Source organism: Lygodium microphyllum, chromosome 21, assembly GCF_053477565.2.
Source record: "Lygodium microphyllum isolate KBCC chromosome 21, Lygodium_microphyllum_v1.1.10, whole genome shotgun sequence".
NCBI lineage: Eukaryota > Viridiplantae > Streptophyta > Polypodiopsida > Schizaeales > Lygodiaceae > Lygodium > Lygodium microphyllum.
Genome location: NC_141155.1, coordinates 97,742,862 through 97,760,128, shown reverse-complemented (window position 1 = coordinate 97,760,128; position 17,267 = coordinate 97,742,862). Strand labels below are relative to the sequence as shown.

The 17,267-nt window shown below is 40.8% G+C and overlaps 1 protein-coding gene across 2 annotated transcripts; it reads right to left on the bottom strand.

Annotated features, from left to right (window-relative positions):
- Positions 1-235: 235 nt before the first annotated feature.
- LOC148018332 (uncharacterized) lies at positions 236-2,135 on the bottom strand. 2 transcript variants are annotated; one of them, XM_087662221.1, is made up of 2 exons: positions 1,116-2,135; positions 236-1,000 (listed from the first exon to the last, which is right to left on the bottom strand). In XM_087662221.1, the coding sequence occupies exons 1-2, from the start codon at positions 1,910-1,912 to the stop codon at positions 991-993; spliced, it is 807 nt and encodes a 268-aa protein (XP_087518347.1). In that variant the 5' UTR covers positions 1,913-2,135; the 3' UTR covers positions 236-990. The 2 variants fall into 2 exon arrangements, with proteins under 2 accessions (XP_087518347.1, XP_087518346.1); XM_087662220.1 differs by having other exon boundaries at positions 261-1,026; positions 1,116-2,128.
- Positions 2,136-17,267: the final 15,132 nt, after the last annotated feature.

The window sequence follows — 17,267 nt, the reverse complement described above, 5'->3', positions numbered from 1 at the left end:
ACACACGCAAAACTGTGTGTCATAATATTGCCAGTAGGGCAATAAAAACTGTACCAAAGCACTGTCAAAATGGAGATAAATTAACCAAAATTACAATCATATATGCTGAAGCTACTGTTCAATGAAATCAAGACTGCATAGGCCAAGGGAATTATTATTTCCCTAAAGAGCACTTTTCAAAGCTTGCATCAGCCGACGAGCCCAATATTGCCAATGGAGCAACAAAAACTGTACCAAAGCATTGTCAAAATGGAGATAAATTAACCAAAATTACAATCATATATGCTGAAGCTACTGTTCAATGAAATCAAGACTGCATAGGCCAAGGGAATTATTATTTCCCTAAAGAGCACTTTTCAAAGCTTGCATCAGCCGACGAGCCCAATATTGCCAATGGAGCAACAAAAACTGTACCAAAGCATTGTCAATATGGAGATAAATTAACCAAAATTACAATCATATATGCTGATGCTACTGTCCAATGAAATCAAGACTGCATAGGCCATAAGAATTATTAGCTGCCTATAGAACCCTTTTCAAAGCTTGCATCAGCCAACGAACCAACATGATCAACAATTGAAAGTTTATGTTCGAACACGATGGACTTACGTCCATCTTACAATTTTTTATCAATTTGGAATACTTCAACTTGGAATCAATTTTTGATTCTCCAAGCCTTCATCTATACTACAAACTTGTTGAAATGCAAACACACCATGCTTGTGTTTGCAATCTACTTGCCTGAAAGATATACAGTTTTCAGTTCTCAAATTGGACCTTTTACCGGGGATTTGAAAATGCGTGTGCAAACTCAATGGACCTAACGGACTGTAACATGCAGGAGAAAGCAGCCCTATGCCTCACTATTGCTTATGTACATAGCCATACAGTACTTGCCGTAAATAGACTACTCTGATGGTCTATAAGTCAGAGTACCAATTTGCTGCCCCAAAGCATGTCTCATTACCATCATCTAGGAAAATTTGCTGGTCACGGCATTCTGCGGAGCAAAAAGCGCGGTCGCCTCTGTTATTTTTCAAGGAAGGATCCTATCAGTCAAAATAATGGAGACATAGAACAGGAAAGGTGAATTGCATAGCGAGGGTATAGCATACCTGTACATGTAAATATCTTGATCATGAGCCAGGGTGCAGTTGCACAAGAAACATGATTTCAGAAAATCCTCAGTTGATGCATCAGAACTACAGAAGCTGGATCCCGGGGACCCCGCAGAGAATATGGATTCATGAGATATCATCCGCACTTTGACATCCATGCTCTCGCTAGGCCTCGAAAAACGTCTGGAGGTAGCAGAAAAGATTGACTGAATCATGTCAAATTCCTCATCATCCTCGGTGCCTTGGCAAGAATCTGAGAGCTGCCTTTGCCAGCTCTGATAGCAAGCGTCAGGAATGCACTGGCTCTGTACATGACCAAGCATACTGACAGTTTCGTGCTCGTTCTGTGCACAGCCGAGAGTACTCACATTTTTGTGGTGGCTCTGTGGACAGCTGAGCATACTCGCAGTTTCGCCTGCACCCTTCACCGTGTTTATGAGAACACGAAAGGGAAAACCGTCGTCCCACTCATCCCAGACGCATCCTTCGTCCACTGCACGGCAGGGGCTGCAGAGCAACCTACCAAGGCATGATGAGGCAGTGGACCCGGCGTGCCGTACGGCAGTGACGAGGGGCTCCAGGACAGAGCGAGGGCTCTCGCAGGCTCCTCCTGGAACATTGTTCCTGTCCAGCATGTGGGATTGGCGAAGAGATGCATGCTGCTGCTCTTGGCGCCGAAAGACATCGCCATGGGCGCCTAGGGCTGCTGGTTCTTCGTCTGGTGGTGCTGGTGCTCGCGCAGAGGGATCGCCCTGGAGGAGGCTACTGCTGATGGTGCGGAGGGTAAAGGGCATCGTCTGTTGTATCCCTAGCCTAACTAAGCACCTGCTTTTCTCTACCTAGAGAGAGAGAGAGAGAGAGAGAGAGAGAGAGGGGAAGCTTCTCACCTTCAACAAGAAGCCATCGAGGAAAGGGCATCTTTTTCGTTCCTTGAGAGGAGCGGGGTGGATATGGAAGCTGCATCTTCCATCAACGACGTAAAACCATCGTGGGGAAAGCGCGTCTTCTTCGCTTTCTTTGTGGGCTGGGCCAGCCGCTTTTGTGTGGGGCGTTTCACAGGGCCCAGCAGGCTACTATTTTCAGAAGATATCTCTCTCCATTGGACTCCGGAGTCAGCACATGCCTGAATTTGAAAGGCGATTTTTCAGTTTGACTTCACATCTGTTGCTTTCCGTTCCAACAGAAAAAGTCTACCGAGCAAGCCTGCCCTTCAAGTTTCCAAGGACGCCAGTATCATCAGCATTCAAACTAACCTGTTCCTGTGCGCCGGGTTTCTTGGAAACCATTTCTAGGGCTTTTTGGGAAAACCTGACCTGTTCCTGCGTGCCAGGTTTCTTGGAAACCATTTCAAGGGCTTTTTTGGAAAGCCCTGAAAATCGGCCTTTGGCCATGAGGGGATTCCAGTTTTTGGTCTTGCGGCTTTGCTCCTCTGCCCCACCCGCTCCCTCCATACTGCACACAAACACCTCTACCAATCGAGCCTACCTAATCATTTTTCTTAAACAATTAGCTATGTAAAAATTTTATTTTAACTAGGTTGACATATGCGCCTCAGTAAAGGAGTTTGAAGTTCTAAATGCAGTTTTTGCATGTTCGTTATGTAGCAGTTTTAACTAGGTTGACATATGCAGCTCAATAAGGAGTTTGAAGTTCTATATGCAATTTTTGCATGTTTGTTATGTAGCAGTTTTACTAATGGTGTTTAGACATGCATCGTGTTTCGAAACAAAATACGTGTGTAGATAAGTTTTTGTCTTGTTTAAATACATGGAGGATGTCGAAAGGAGAATATATATACATATGTAGTTCGAGTCACTAATCGTGGTTTTGAATGTTCACATTTCTTTTGGTCATAGGTGCCACGGCTAAGTGGGAATAAGAACGAAAACACTACATTTTTCAAGGTGATATCTAGGTAGGGTAAGGTTCTTGCAGGCAAGTTGTCCATCCTAAACATCGTTGTTCTTTCAACAAGACGATTATTATTCCGTAATATGATGCATACGAACTCATGTTGATCGACTATTTGGAATGCATGTCATCGACTTGGCTCGACTACATTTTTGAGCAAAATGTAACATCTTTCATTCTCGTGATCTGCTTGGAGCATTAGGTTGAATGGAGAGCTTTTACGATGGAGCTCTATAATCCTTTCGACGGATTGCTTATTGAGGATGCAAAGCCATGTCCTTGGATGTGGATGTTTTGCTATAGCCATATACTTTTGGATTAGTAGATTATATAGCATGTTAAAAGCAAACACATCCACAATATTGGATGTAGTCAAGTCAATTCTAGTAGATGGTTGCGAAAGCGATCCATCACTCCAAGAGACTAGAGGGTTATCGAGAATAGATTGATAGTCCAAGGTTCCATTCACAATCGCTCTTGTTGTTTTGCAAACCAAGATGGATGTATCAATGATGCTCAATAGTTGAAGATGTAATAGCTTTGCATTGAGAATTCATTTTGTGTAGTCTTGTAAGAGTGACACCACGTATTTGTTTATCTCTTTCTTCGCAAGACATGGTTGGCATTTAGTTATCATCGTGTTGACTCTATGTTGTTGGCATGCAAGGATGAGAATAGCGCTTGACAAAGCCATTGTAAACTTGTATTTCTTTTGTAGATGTATCGTTCTTTTGTGATTTGATAACATGATGTTGCATTGTGACTATACCATAGGATGTGCACATTGTTAGTCTTCCAATGATGCTTTCATATTCTGTCACCTAAGATGATTCGAATTTATCTATGCCATACTAAGTTGCAACAAATGGTTTTAGTAATGTTTTTCTAGAAGCCATAGTTTTCCTTTTTCTAGAAGTCCTGAAGGATGCCTTGTGATTATTTCTTCGTAGCGTCCATTGATGCTGATGAGAACAATATGTTTTTATCATAAAACTGTAGTACACTTATTCACAAAAAATCATGCCATACTTCATAATTGCATTTTTTTTTAATGATAGTTTATTTTTTCGATGAGTAAGGATGATGATTTTTTTCTTCCTAATAGTAATTCTAATAAAATAAATAAATAAAATCAATAAACAATAATAGTTCTTCAAAAACTTTTTTTAAAAACTAAATGAAATGAGAAAACATGTTATATAGCATGCCAAAGAGTTGGCACAAATCTCTTCGTAATTAAATAATTATGGGAGAAGGTGTCATTCCCCTATGCATTCAAAATATTTGATTTGTTAAAGTTTTACGTTTTCATTTTTTTCATTATATTTGAAAGTTCGTTACACTTTCGTTTTCATCATACGTTCAAAAGATCGGTTTCTTTCATTTTTGTTTCACTACTATTTACTAATCTTAAAAAGAACGAATGACGAATATTTGAATCTAACCTTAATAAACTAAAATCAATAAACTAAAAAGATGAAGGACATGAAATGAGAAAACATGCTATATAGCATGCAAAAGAGTTGGTACAAATCTCTTCATAATTAAATAATTATGGGAGAAGATGTCATTTTCCCATCCATTCAAAATATCCAGTTTGTTGAAGTTTTTCGTTTTTCATTTTTTTCAATACATTCAAAAGTTCTTTATGCTTTTGTTTTCACCATACGTTAAAAAGATTATTTTCATTTCACTACTATTTACTAATCCTGAAAAGAACAAATGACAAAGATTTGAATCTAATCTTAATAAACTAAAATGACAAATGACAAAATTGTTTAAACTAATCCTAAAAAGAACAAATGACGAAGATTTGAATCTAACCTTTTAGCTTGCAAACACGATGACCGAGAAACTGACATACGCTTCTCCACACACTTGTGTATAACCTTCCTCTCTCCTCAAATAAGAGACGAATTTCATAATGAAGAGAATGGCCCATACTAGTTAACTCTCTTCCCTTTATATAGACTTAAGGCTTCCCAACATTCAAAGCTTTCCTTTAAGCTTTTTAAAGTTTTTATAGTTTACAAACTTGAAAAACCTAAAAGCTTTCAAACATTTAAGCTTTTCTTCAATTTTGGATGTACGCTTATATTTTCATTTTGTAACCCAAAAAATAACAAAAAAGATAATTTCAAAACGTTACATAGTTGCACTTGTAAAAATTTTGTAGTCTCCTAACAACCATTTGTACAACCACATCCACTGCAAATTCCAAATCTTCTATCCTCTGACCCATACAAGAGCAAGAATCAATCGTGCTACATATGCAACCTCATAAATTACAAGTATATTTTCATTTAGATGTGTAAGGACTCTATATTAATTGAATATCGAGGCTTACATCGAACTATTGTAGTCAAGTGGCAACCCCATACCATTGACAATGGATTTACAGGTGGCCCCATTACAACGTCTAGCTTGGTGACTAGCCAATTAAGTGGAGCCAATATAATCAACTTCTCATATCATCATACATTATACAAGGTGCCACATCACCACCCACATAAGTATATTTTCTTTTACATGTGAAACAAACAATTTGGATTTTTTTTTTGTCCATGTTGATCAACATGCATGCCTCCAGAAGTAGGCTCTAACCACATGATAGCTCTCTCCTTGCAAGAAATCAATCAGCTTAAGTAATATTGTGCATGTCTACAAAGCAACACAATTTCAATCTCTGTGAACTTCATGTAGAAATTACACATCACAATGGATAGAATTTAAGCAAGGAGTAGAGAACACCACAAAAATGAGAAGAATAGAACTTGCTTTAATCTTAAATGAACTAATACAAAGATGGCTCTATCCACCCATGTGCTTCCACTGTGAAGCTTAGATGGCGATCGAGACTAATGATAAGTGAAGAGCTTAAGGGTGGCTAGAAGAACTTTGACTGGGTGAAAGATTAGATTGACCATGGCTTTGGAGGGATCTTCCTTTTATAGCCCAAGAAAGTAATGTAGTTGACTTGTCTAACCATATTATGAACCTTCCCTAGTCGATTAGGGAATATTGCCTTTACCATCAAGCCAAGGGTGCTACCCTTGGACTAGCCCACAACTCGATGCATTGTGCCTCAAGTTGCTACCAACATAACTACTCTATCTAACCCAAAGCTAGATCCACATAGGTCACATTTTTGCCATCCAATCACATAGACCTCATCTGACATACAAGTCAAGGCCCAGTGCTCACACATGGCTTCTCCTCATCATAATGGGGGCTTACAACTTAGAGCACCATGGATCATCTATGACACCTTATAAGGGTGGGGCATTAAGCATATCTAATACTTCATATGACATAAAATACAGGTACCATACCAAATCGCCCCCATGATGATGTACGATTCACTACTCCAAGTATTATCATGTATTTGCTTGTTCTTGTCATTTCTTTTGTCTCCATACAATATCTGAGACCTCCATGTATAATTGGTATACATTGCATGATTGATAGAAAGAAAAATCAAATCCTTTAAATTGCATTATGGAGAAAAAAAAGTCACAAAAGGTTTAAAGATATCTCCTAGTTGATATGTAATGCATGGAAAAGAAACACCTAGAAGTATATCTTATGTATATGTGAAAGTGACATTTCCCTTTCTCTCACTAGTGATTCATGTGTCAAGATTGTGTGAGGCTCACACATTTAATTCTTTGTCTTATTTTACCAATTGCTTTTAATGAGAACACTCAAAATTTTTGCTTGAGTTGAAATCCATTCAAAAATCAGTTGATTAACTTGTCCTAAGCTTTATTTTTTGTCTTTTGAGGCATGGTAAGTACACTTTAAGAACACTTGCATGAGCCCTTTATTGATTATGGAGATAGATTGTCGGCACACATGGCGTTATATCATATATTTTTCTATTCTCCTTTTTTGTCATGTTTTATGTGAGCAATATTTTTGTATAACATGACCTAGCACACACGACATTGTATCATGTGTTTTTCTATTCTCCTTTTTTGTCATGTTTTATGTGAGCAATAATTTGTATAACATGACCTACTACTAGCTACAATTATAATGGAGGCAATGTAGTTAGAAACACGGTAAGAATGGCTATAAAACAAGTGAATTAGGTTTTAAGATACAATTAACTAGGTTCATAAACTAACCTTGAACTCCTCTCGAGATGGAACAACATAGCTTTTATTACATTGAACATGTAGATCATTATAAGGCTCTTTGAGATTGCAATCTTCCTCGTATGGCTCATTGGGTGACATACACTTTCTCTTATATCTATGGTGCACTATACTAGAATAGAAATAGAGATGCAAAGGGGTGATGTGCAAAAGTGGGTGACTTAAGTAATTGATAATATTAGGATTTATCCTCAAGACGAAGCAAAGCCTTCTTATGAAAATTTATACGAGCTTCTAAATGCATGCCAATGCTTCAAATATTAACACATGCTTAAGCGCATTTGTAGACTCACAAAATTTGATCGCATCTTCACTAGTGTTACAAAGTGTGACTGCAACCCCATTGTTCATGGATATTTATGCACATTTAACGAAGCTTTTATTAATGTGTTTAAAAACTAGTTTAATAACACATTTATAAGCAAGATTATGAGTGTGTTTATCAATAAGTGTACATAAATATGACCAAACAAAACATGAGTTTAAATGTGCGGTTGAAGATTAAAAAATCAAAGGAAGGCACAAGTCATATTGTATCTTCTTCTTCTTCTTTCTCTCTCTCTCTCTCTCTCTCTCTCTCTCCCCCCCATCATTCTTCTTCTTCTCCTCCTCCTCCTTTTTCTTCTTCCCCTCCTGCTCCTCTTCTTTCCCTTCTTTTTTTTTACATTTTTCTTCTTTTTCTCATCATCATCATCATCGTCATCGTTGTCTTACTTCTCTACTTCTTTCTTTCCATAATTATGTTAGTTTAATTCTCTATTTTATTGTTTTTCAAAATAGAAAAATAGGAATAGTATAAAGGAACACATAGGTGATCAAGTAGAGAAATGTTGGGGGTAAAGGCGTCTCTGCCTAGCCGCCCATGTATTACTACACTAATAGTACCGGCCACTACACACAACACGTGGCGGGGGCCCATCACCATCACTTTATTATTTATTCTTTTAGTGACAATTTGAATAAAGGAAGGCCCGATCACACATTGTGACTATTGGAGTTCCCATTTCTTGTCTCTCTCTTTCTTGCTCTTGCTCTTGCTCTCCTGCCATAGCTCTCCAAGTGCACGCTTAGATCCTTCTCACCTTTTAACTCGTATTAGAGCTTGATTGTTTGGAGCACGATTCGGCCTTCCACTTCGGGTTTGAGACCGTCTTCCTTATTCACATTTAGCTCAGCCAGAACTTGGAGCAGGGCAGCCATGGCTTCTTCCACTTAGGTATGTTTGTATGCTTCCATTGCTTCTCTGCTTGCACTAGTCTTGAATAGGCTTGGTTTGCCACTTGTGTGGGCTTCTTTGAGCACCATTAGTGCCCCCCATATGCCCCATAACCCTCAGCACAAGTAGCAACAAACCCAACAGTATAGCAGGCGAGATTGCGCATGTTTGGGTTGTTGCCTCCCCCTGTCAGATTTCCTCACTCCTAGGCTTCTCTATAGTTCGGCAATGGTCTTTGGCACCTTGGAAATGATTGCTAACCACCTCGGCATTCATCCTTTGGATTTGATCTCCATTTTGACATGTTGAAGCTTCACCCCCCTTGACTGTGAGAACATGGCAAGTTGTTGTTATACTTCTAAGACAGCATGTTTTGTTATGCCTATGGCTTGTATTATGCTACGGGGATGCTATTATTGTGCCTGGACCTTATGTGGATGCTTTGGAGAGTTTGTGGGATGATTTGAGCCTTGATAGCTCATTTTTCATAGGGTTTATGGCTGTATACAATTCTGGACAGTAAGCATGTACAAGGGAGTTTATGCTTAATGCAGATGGCTATGGTTTGGGAGCTTCATGATGAACCCATGTATGTGGAGTATGCCACATGTTGCTTTGCCCTGGATATTGATTTGAGCTTGGATTGAGAATTTTTTAGCTCAGTTTTGTATAGTGATTTCATGCTATTTACAGCAGGGCTGATCGTACTTCTTAGTGGATATCTAATGCCTACTGGATTCAGACTTTGTCTTGGATGTATACATTGATGTAGTGACTCTCAAGGATCGACATAGACCTTGGATTTGCTCTCGGATCATTGGTTGAGCTTGAGCTCGCTTTGCATAGCATTTGGATCCCCATCTTTGATGTACTTATGGCATGTATTTTGCTTATGTCTGATCGGTCTTGACATGCTTGGCTTATGCCATCTCTATACATGCTAGTTACATTGTCTTGGAGTTGATTGTTATTGTGGCTTACTTGGGCTTGACATTTGATTGCCCCGACCTTACTTTGGCTATTTCATGGCTTGCCAGAGTTACAGTTTGGATGTACTTGATGTCTATGTATGCTATGTATGGATGCTACATGTCCTATATGCTCGAGATGTCTCATTAATGCTTGATCTTGGTGCACTCTTACATGCTTCGTTCAAGCTTTCTTGCTTGACATTTATGGCTTTTGTGCCAGTGGGAGCGTCTTGATATGCCTGATAGACATAGAGCATGTGGGTTTATGCTACTTGAGCATTCGGATACTTGAGATTGGGATCTTCACTTGGATGTTGCATGGTTGATATGCCGTGGTCCTCATAGATGTACTTGGGCTAATTTGAGCTTTGCACTCCCTGAGCATAACCTATTTGTGTCAGGTCTTGCCACTGTTGTGTACAGTTTGCCCTATTACACAGGGGGTGTGCCGACTTATTGACGGATTCATTTGACATGCTTGGGTGTTTGCTTGATGCTCGTATGACTATCACATGTTGATTTATGTCCAGTTGATGTTGGTTATGCTTTGACAATCAGTGGGGTTAATTTGGTGCATAAATTTTGCCTACAGTTTGCTCTCATTGTACATGGTTGTAATTTATTACAAGAAGAAGTTATGCATGGACTGTGCTGTATTTTTCATGTTGAATCATCTTGATATGTACTTTTGATGGTACTTGGTGGGCAACATCATTAGCTATCAATTTATGGTCATTTTTGCCTTGGTTTTGGTGGTATTTTGGTTGTTTATAGCAAAAAATAGTAAGTAGTTTTGAACTGTCTGCACTGTTTCAACTTGCAGTATGGCATCCTCTTCCACTGACAGTGCTATCTTCAACATCACTAAGCTTGATGGTACAAATTATGCCTATTGGAGGAGCCAAGTTTGGTAGGTATTGGTGCAAAAACCGTAGATAAAGGCACTAAGGTTTAGTGGAGAGCAGCTTGAAACTATGACTAATGATGAATTGATGGAGCTTGATGAGTTATGCAAGTCCACCCTCATCTTGTCTCTCACTTACAATGTGGTTGAGGAAGCACAAAGTGCTTGGCAGCTTTGGGATAAGATCAATAACCTTTATGACAAGAAAATTCCAGTAAGTTAGATGTATTGGCTGAAGCAGCTTATGGACCTGTGCATGAAGGAGAATGTGATGATGTTTGCTCATTTGAGCTAGTTCCATGCTATTCTCAACAACTTGACTTCGTAGGGCATTACTTTTATTGATGAGGTTACACTGTTGTTTTTGCTTGGGACTCTGAGTGAGTCATGGGATGTATTCCACACTGCCTTATATGCTTTTGCTATTACTTTGAACTTGCCTAATGTAGAGAGTGCTCTTTTATAGGAAGAGATCAACCGTAAGAACTTGGATGCCTCTTGTGTGTTGCATGCTTTGACTGTTAGAGGCAGAGATGGTAATAATGACTGTGGGAATGGACGCGGAAAAGACTCATAGAAGTCTAGGTCTAAGTTGCGTGGTAAGTCGCACAGCAAGTCTCATGGGAGAAATGCTAATGTGACATGTCATCATTGCGGCAAGAAGGGTCATATACGCCCACAGTGTCATGAGTCGTGCAATGAGAAGCACAAAGAGAAGGGGAAAGACAAAGTACATGAAAAGTACTTTGATCGCAGTATTGTGCCTACAAAATCCACTATGAAAATCGAGGAGATAAATGTCATGTAGATTGAGGACTCCGGTGGGGAGTACATACTTGTAGCTAGTTCTTGTGATGCTACGCCGTTGGTTGAGGTTTGGCTGAGTATGTGCAGTGCTTGCTTTTGGATTCTAGTTCTTCATTCCATGTTACACCATGCCATGAGTGGTTCCATTCTTACTGCACTGGTTTGCTTGGGTGATGATAGGTCACTTGCTATTGTTGGCATTGGGTTTTGTACGGTTGCAGTTCTCTACTAGTACTACTTTTCTATTACAAGATGTATGTCATGTATTTGCACTTACACGTAGTCTTATGTCTGTAGGGCAGCTTGTCAATGCTTTGTTTCATGTCTCTTTTGGGGATTTTGCTACTTGGAAGATCACACGTGGTAGATTGTGCTTGCTAGAGGTGCCAAGGCTCTGGTAGCCTCTATCCTCTTGTAGTTGATGGGTCCTCTGTTGACCAGGTTTTGTCAGTGGGTTCCATCACACGTGTATCTCTTTGGCATGCTTGTTTGGGCTATATGTCCTTGAAGGGAATGAAAATGCTTTCTGGTTTGCAGTACTTACCGCCCCTTGACTATGCATGTTTTGATTCATGTGAGCATTGTCTTTATGGCAAAGAGACTAGGAATACACATAAGAAGTGTGGTAGGACACACATGAGTGAGCCCTTGGCATTGGTAGATTTGGATGTCTGTGGGCCCATGCCCTATCAGTCTATGGGTGGTGCAAAGTATTTTATGATGTTTATTGATGATTTTTCGCATAAAGTTTGGGCTTATCCCATTAAGCTTAGATTCGATGTCTCGGATGTGTTTCAGAGATGGCTTGCATTGGTTGAGAACCAAATTGGGCATAGGCTAAAATGCCTTAGGATTGACAATGGGGGAGAATGTGTCACGTGCCTTTGAGCAGCTATGTGACGACAGGGGTATTAAGCATCAATTGACCCATCCCCTATACCCCACCTCGGGGGGGGGGGGGGGGGGAGGGGGGTCACTCATGAATATAAGTATACATAACATGAGTTCAAAATAAGGGGTTTTTAAAATACCATTTTTATACATACAGAAGGTGTCATATAAAGGGGTTACTTATAGATTGAATAGAAAAGGGTTATGTCTTATTCAAGAAAAATTCACAGATTAGGATATTTATAAATAGGCCATGAACGCACGTTATATAGAGAATATATATATAGTGAACCCCTCGAGTACCCCACCCCATAATGGTTTGACTGAGTAGATGAATAGAACCATCCAGGAGCGTGTAAGCAATATGCTTAGCCATGTAGGCCTACCACAAAGCTTTTGGATTGAGGCAGTCACTATAGCTGTGCATATCATAAATAGGTCAGCTTACAGTGGTTTGGATTTCCAGGTTGCAGAGGAGGTATGGACTGGGAAACCTCCCTCTTATGTGCATCTATGTGTCTTTGGATGTGAGGCATTCTACCATGTGCCCAAAAGCATAGTAAGTTGGATCCTAAAAGTGTCAAATGCATTTTCCTTGGCTATGGAGATGCAGGCGAGATGGATCACCGCCTCTGGAATCTACAGGTGTGAAAAGTTATCTTCAGCCATGATGTAGTCTTCCATGAAGACAAGATGCATAGGCAGCCTGAGAAGGTGGTAGAGATATGTAGGGTTATATTCCAGGAGGAGCCACGTGCACCTGCACAACCAGTTGGATAGCCAGCAGGTTCAGTCGGTACACATCGCCAAGGTATTGGACAGGATGTCGAACATGCAACAGAGCTTGTAGTGAGACAGTCTACTGAAGGTAGACGTCTGCCTGATAGAAATTGAGCCTTCGATGCCTCATGTCTTGGCTACAAATACAGGAGAGCCGCTCACCTATGATGAGGCTATGCGCAAGGGTGACAGTCACTCCTAGGAGAGGCCTATGCAGTCTAAGATGGACTCTCTACATGAGAATATGACTTGGGATTTGGTTGTATTGCCTAAGGGTAAGAAGGCTTTGCTGTGCATATGGGTGTAAAGTAATGGTGAAAGGCACCCACCACCTGCAGTGTGCAGTGGCGAGTACTGTCAGTGTAGTAATACATTGGCAGCTAGACGGAGGCGCCTTTACCCCCAACAACCTCCCACTTAAAGGCGAATCTACCCTAGTGAGGAGTGAAAAGAAGAAAGAAAAGATAGTACAATGTACACATGTACAACATGATGAGGAAAAACATCATCTCATCCAATGCCCATCAATCTCCCGAGGAAGGCAAAACTCTTAGTAGCGAGGCTTTTCATGAGCAGATCTGCAGGATTTTTGTTAGTGGAGATCTTGACAAGGTCAAGAGACTTGTCCTCCATGACCCCACGTATGAATTGATACCTCGCCTCAATGTGTTTTGTCTTCTCATGGAAGACCAGATTCTTGGCTAGCTGAATAGCACTCATAGAATCCAAATGCAGTGTAGGTATAGTATCAATCCCAAGGTCATGAACCAAATGGCCCAACCATATGGCCTCCTTGCAAGCCTTAGTGGCTGCAACATAATCGGCCTCACTGGTAGATAGATCCATACACTTCTGAACCCTGGACATCCAAGAGACAACACCTCTAGCATAGGTGAATACATAGCCAAAAGTGGACTTCCTACTATCTGCATGTCCTGCATAATCAGAGTCTGTATACCCCACAACTATTGTATCCTAGCTGTCATAGAAAATACACATATTTGTTGTGCCCTTCAAGTACCTCATGATACCCTTCATGGAATCCCAATGTTCCCTGCCAGGTGTAGCCATATAGTGTGCCACAACACCAACTGCAAAGGCAATATCTGGTCGAGTGGCTATCATGGCATACATCAAATTGCCCATGGCTGATGTATAAGGGATCTTGGCCATCTCGGCCCTTTGCTAATTTGTCTGCAGACAAAATCGACCTGTGAAACTTTCACATAAGAAGGTAATGGATAGCCAATAGGCTTCACGTCTTGCATGCAAAAACGCTCAAGGACTTTATGAATGCACTCCCTTTGTGAGAAGTAGAGTAGTCCCTGATGCCTATCGTGCTTAATGCACATACCAAGAATGTGAGAGGCCTATCCTAAATCCTTCATTTCAAAGCTCTTCTTCAATTGAGATTTAAGAGCATCCCGCACATCATGAGCTTTCCTTGCTATCAACATATCATCCACATAAAGTACCAAAATAAGCAATGAGCCATCACAGGCTGTCTACGTGTAAAGACACAGATCCATAGTACTCCTGTTGTAGCCCTATGACTGCATAAAGGCATCAAACTTATGATACCACTCCCTAGGTGCCTACTTCAAGGCATAAAGGCTTTTCCTCAACTTGCACACTAGGTGCTCCCTGCCAGGTTTCTACAAAGCCCTTAGACTACTCCATGTAAATCTCATCATGCAAATCCCCATGCAAGAATGAAGTCTTGACATCCATCTGATACATGTCCAAGTCAAGCTGTGCAACTAAGGCTAAAACCAAGTGTAAGGTGGTCATCTTGACCATAGGAGAAAATACTTCATCAAAGTCAACTCCATGCTCATGTTTAAAACCCTTAGTAACAAGTCACCTTATAATCCTGCTTGGGGTTTCTAGGGATACTTTTCAGCTTGTATGCCCATTTGCATAGCAAAGCCTTCTTGCCATGAGGCAAGGCAACCAAATCCCAAGTCAGATTCTTATGCAGGGAGTCCATCTCAGACTGCATAACCCTATCCCAAGAGTGATTGTCACCCCTACGCATAGCCTCATCATAGGTAAGAGGCTCTCCTACATCTGTAACCAAGACATAACGCATCGAGGGCTCAAATTGATTAGTGGACATCTAGCTCTAGTAGACTATCTCGTTGGAGGCTCTGCTGCATGCCTAGCATCTTGTTCAACACCCTGGCCATGTGTACCAACTACTGCTACAGGCTGTCCAACTGGTTGTGCAGGAGCATGTGGCTCCTCCTAGAATACAAAGTATGCAAGATGTAAGTGCAGATGATTGATCCCCCAATTGATCTAGTCTAACCCCTAGCATCAAGCCTCCTAGTCTATAACCATGCGTATCTCCACCACCTTCTCACGCTGCCTATGCATCTTGTCTTCATTGAAAACTACATCATGGCTGCAGATGACTTTCCACGCCTGTGGATCCCAGAGGTGGTAACCCATCTCACCTGCATCTCCATAGCCAAGGAAAATGTATTTGACACTCTTAGGATCCAACTTAGTCCACTTGTCCTTGGGCACATGGTAGAATGCCTCACATCCAAAGACACATAGATGCGCATAAGACGGAGGTTTCCCAGTCCATACCAACTTGGAAATCCAAACCACTGGAAGGTGATCTATTGATGACATGCACAATTGTACTGACTACCTCAGCCCAAAAGCTCAATGGTAGGCCTACATGGCTAAGCATACCGTGTACACGTTGCTAGTTGGTTCTATTCATCTGCTTGGCTAAACCATTCTGGGGTGGGGTATAAGGGGCAATTAATTGATGCTTAATACCCCTCTCGTCACATAGCTACTTAAAGGCACATGACACATATTCTCCCCCATTGTCAGTTCTAAGTCACAGCCTATGCCCAGTCTGGTTCTCAATCATGCAAGCCATCTTTGAAACATAGCTAAGACATCTGACTTAAGCAGCTTAATGGGATAAGCCTAAAATTTACGCTAAAAATCGTCAATGAACATCACAAAATACTTTGCACCACCCATGGACTGAGCTCACAGACATCCGAATGTACCAATGCTAGGGGCTCACTCATGCGTATCCTACGAGACTTCTTATGCGTATTCCTAGTTTGTCGGTCATAAAGACAATGGTCACATGAATCAAAACATGCATAGTCAAGGGGTAGTAAGTACTGCAAACCAGAAAGCATTTTCATTCCCTTCAAGGACATATGGCCCAAACGGGCATGCCAAAGGGATACATATGGGATGGAGCCCACTGACAAAACATGGTCAATAGAGAACCCATCAACTACGAAAGGATAGAGGCTACTAGCCTTGGCACCTCTAGCAAGCATAAGTTTGCCACATTGTGATGCTATGCGTTCACCACTGCAAAATCACTTTGAAGTCTCCTAATTCTGGCACTTTTCTTTTGTGCTTAAAAGTTGGTGGTGTTTAAAAGATTTAGAGATAGGCAAACTTTTACATGCTGAAATAACCGGCAGAGGAGTTGTTGGTACATAAAATCAGGATGACTCAACATGAAAATTTCACATCAGTCCATGCATAACTGCTTGTTGTAATAAATTATAGCCAAGTACAATGAGAGCAAACTGTAGGCAAAATGAATGCACCAAGTCAATCACTGACTATCAAAGCATAATCGACATCACGCGTGCATAAATCAGCATGTGACAGTCATACGGACATCGAGAAAACACCCAAGCATGTCAAATGAATTTGTCAGTAAGTCGACACACCCCCTGTATAATAGGGAAAAGCATACACAACACTGGCAAGACCTGACACAAAGAGGTGTATGATCAAAGAGTGCAAAGCCCAAATCAGCCCAAGTACATTTGTGAGGACCATAGCATATCAACCATGCAACATCCAAGTGAAGATCCCAGTCTCAAGAATTTGAATGCTCAAGTAGCATAAATCACCTGCTCAATGTCTGTCAAGCGTATCAAGACGCTCCCATTGGCACAAAAGCTATAAATATCAACAAAGAAGCTCAACAAGGGCATATGATAGCACCAGTGCCAGAAGATCCAAGATCAAGCATCAGTAAGACCTCATGAGCATATAGGCCGTGTAGTATCCATACATAGCATCCATAGACATCAAGTACATCCAAATTGTAACTCTGGTAAGCTGAGAAATAGCCAAAGTAAGCTCTGGGCAATCAAGCCAAAGTAAGGCTCAATAGCATCCAACTCCAAACAATATAATGGGCATGTAGAAGTGGCATAGGCCAAGCACGTCAAGATTGGTCAAACATAAGCAAAGTACGTGCCATAAGTACAAAAAAGATAAAGATCCAAATGCTATGCAAAGTGAGCTCAAGCTCAACCAATGATTCGAGGGAAAATCCAAGCTATATGTCGATCCCCGAGAGTCACTACATCAATGTATACATCCAAGACATGCAATAGGCATATCTAAACATAAGCAAAAGAGCTTCAGCCTTGAATATTCTAACAGAAAATCAATGTCCAAAATTGAGCAAACAGTGGCTCAATCCAAGCTCAAATCCAT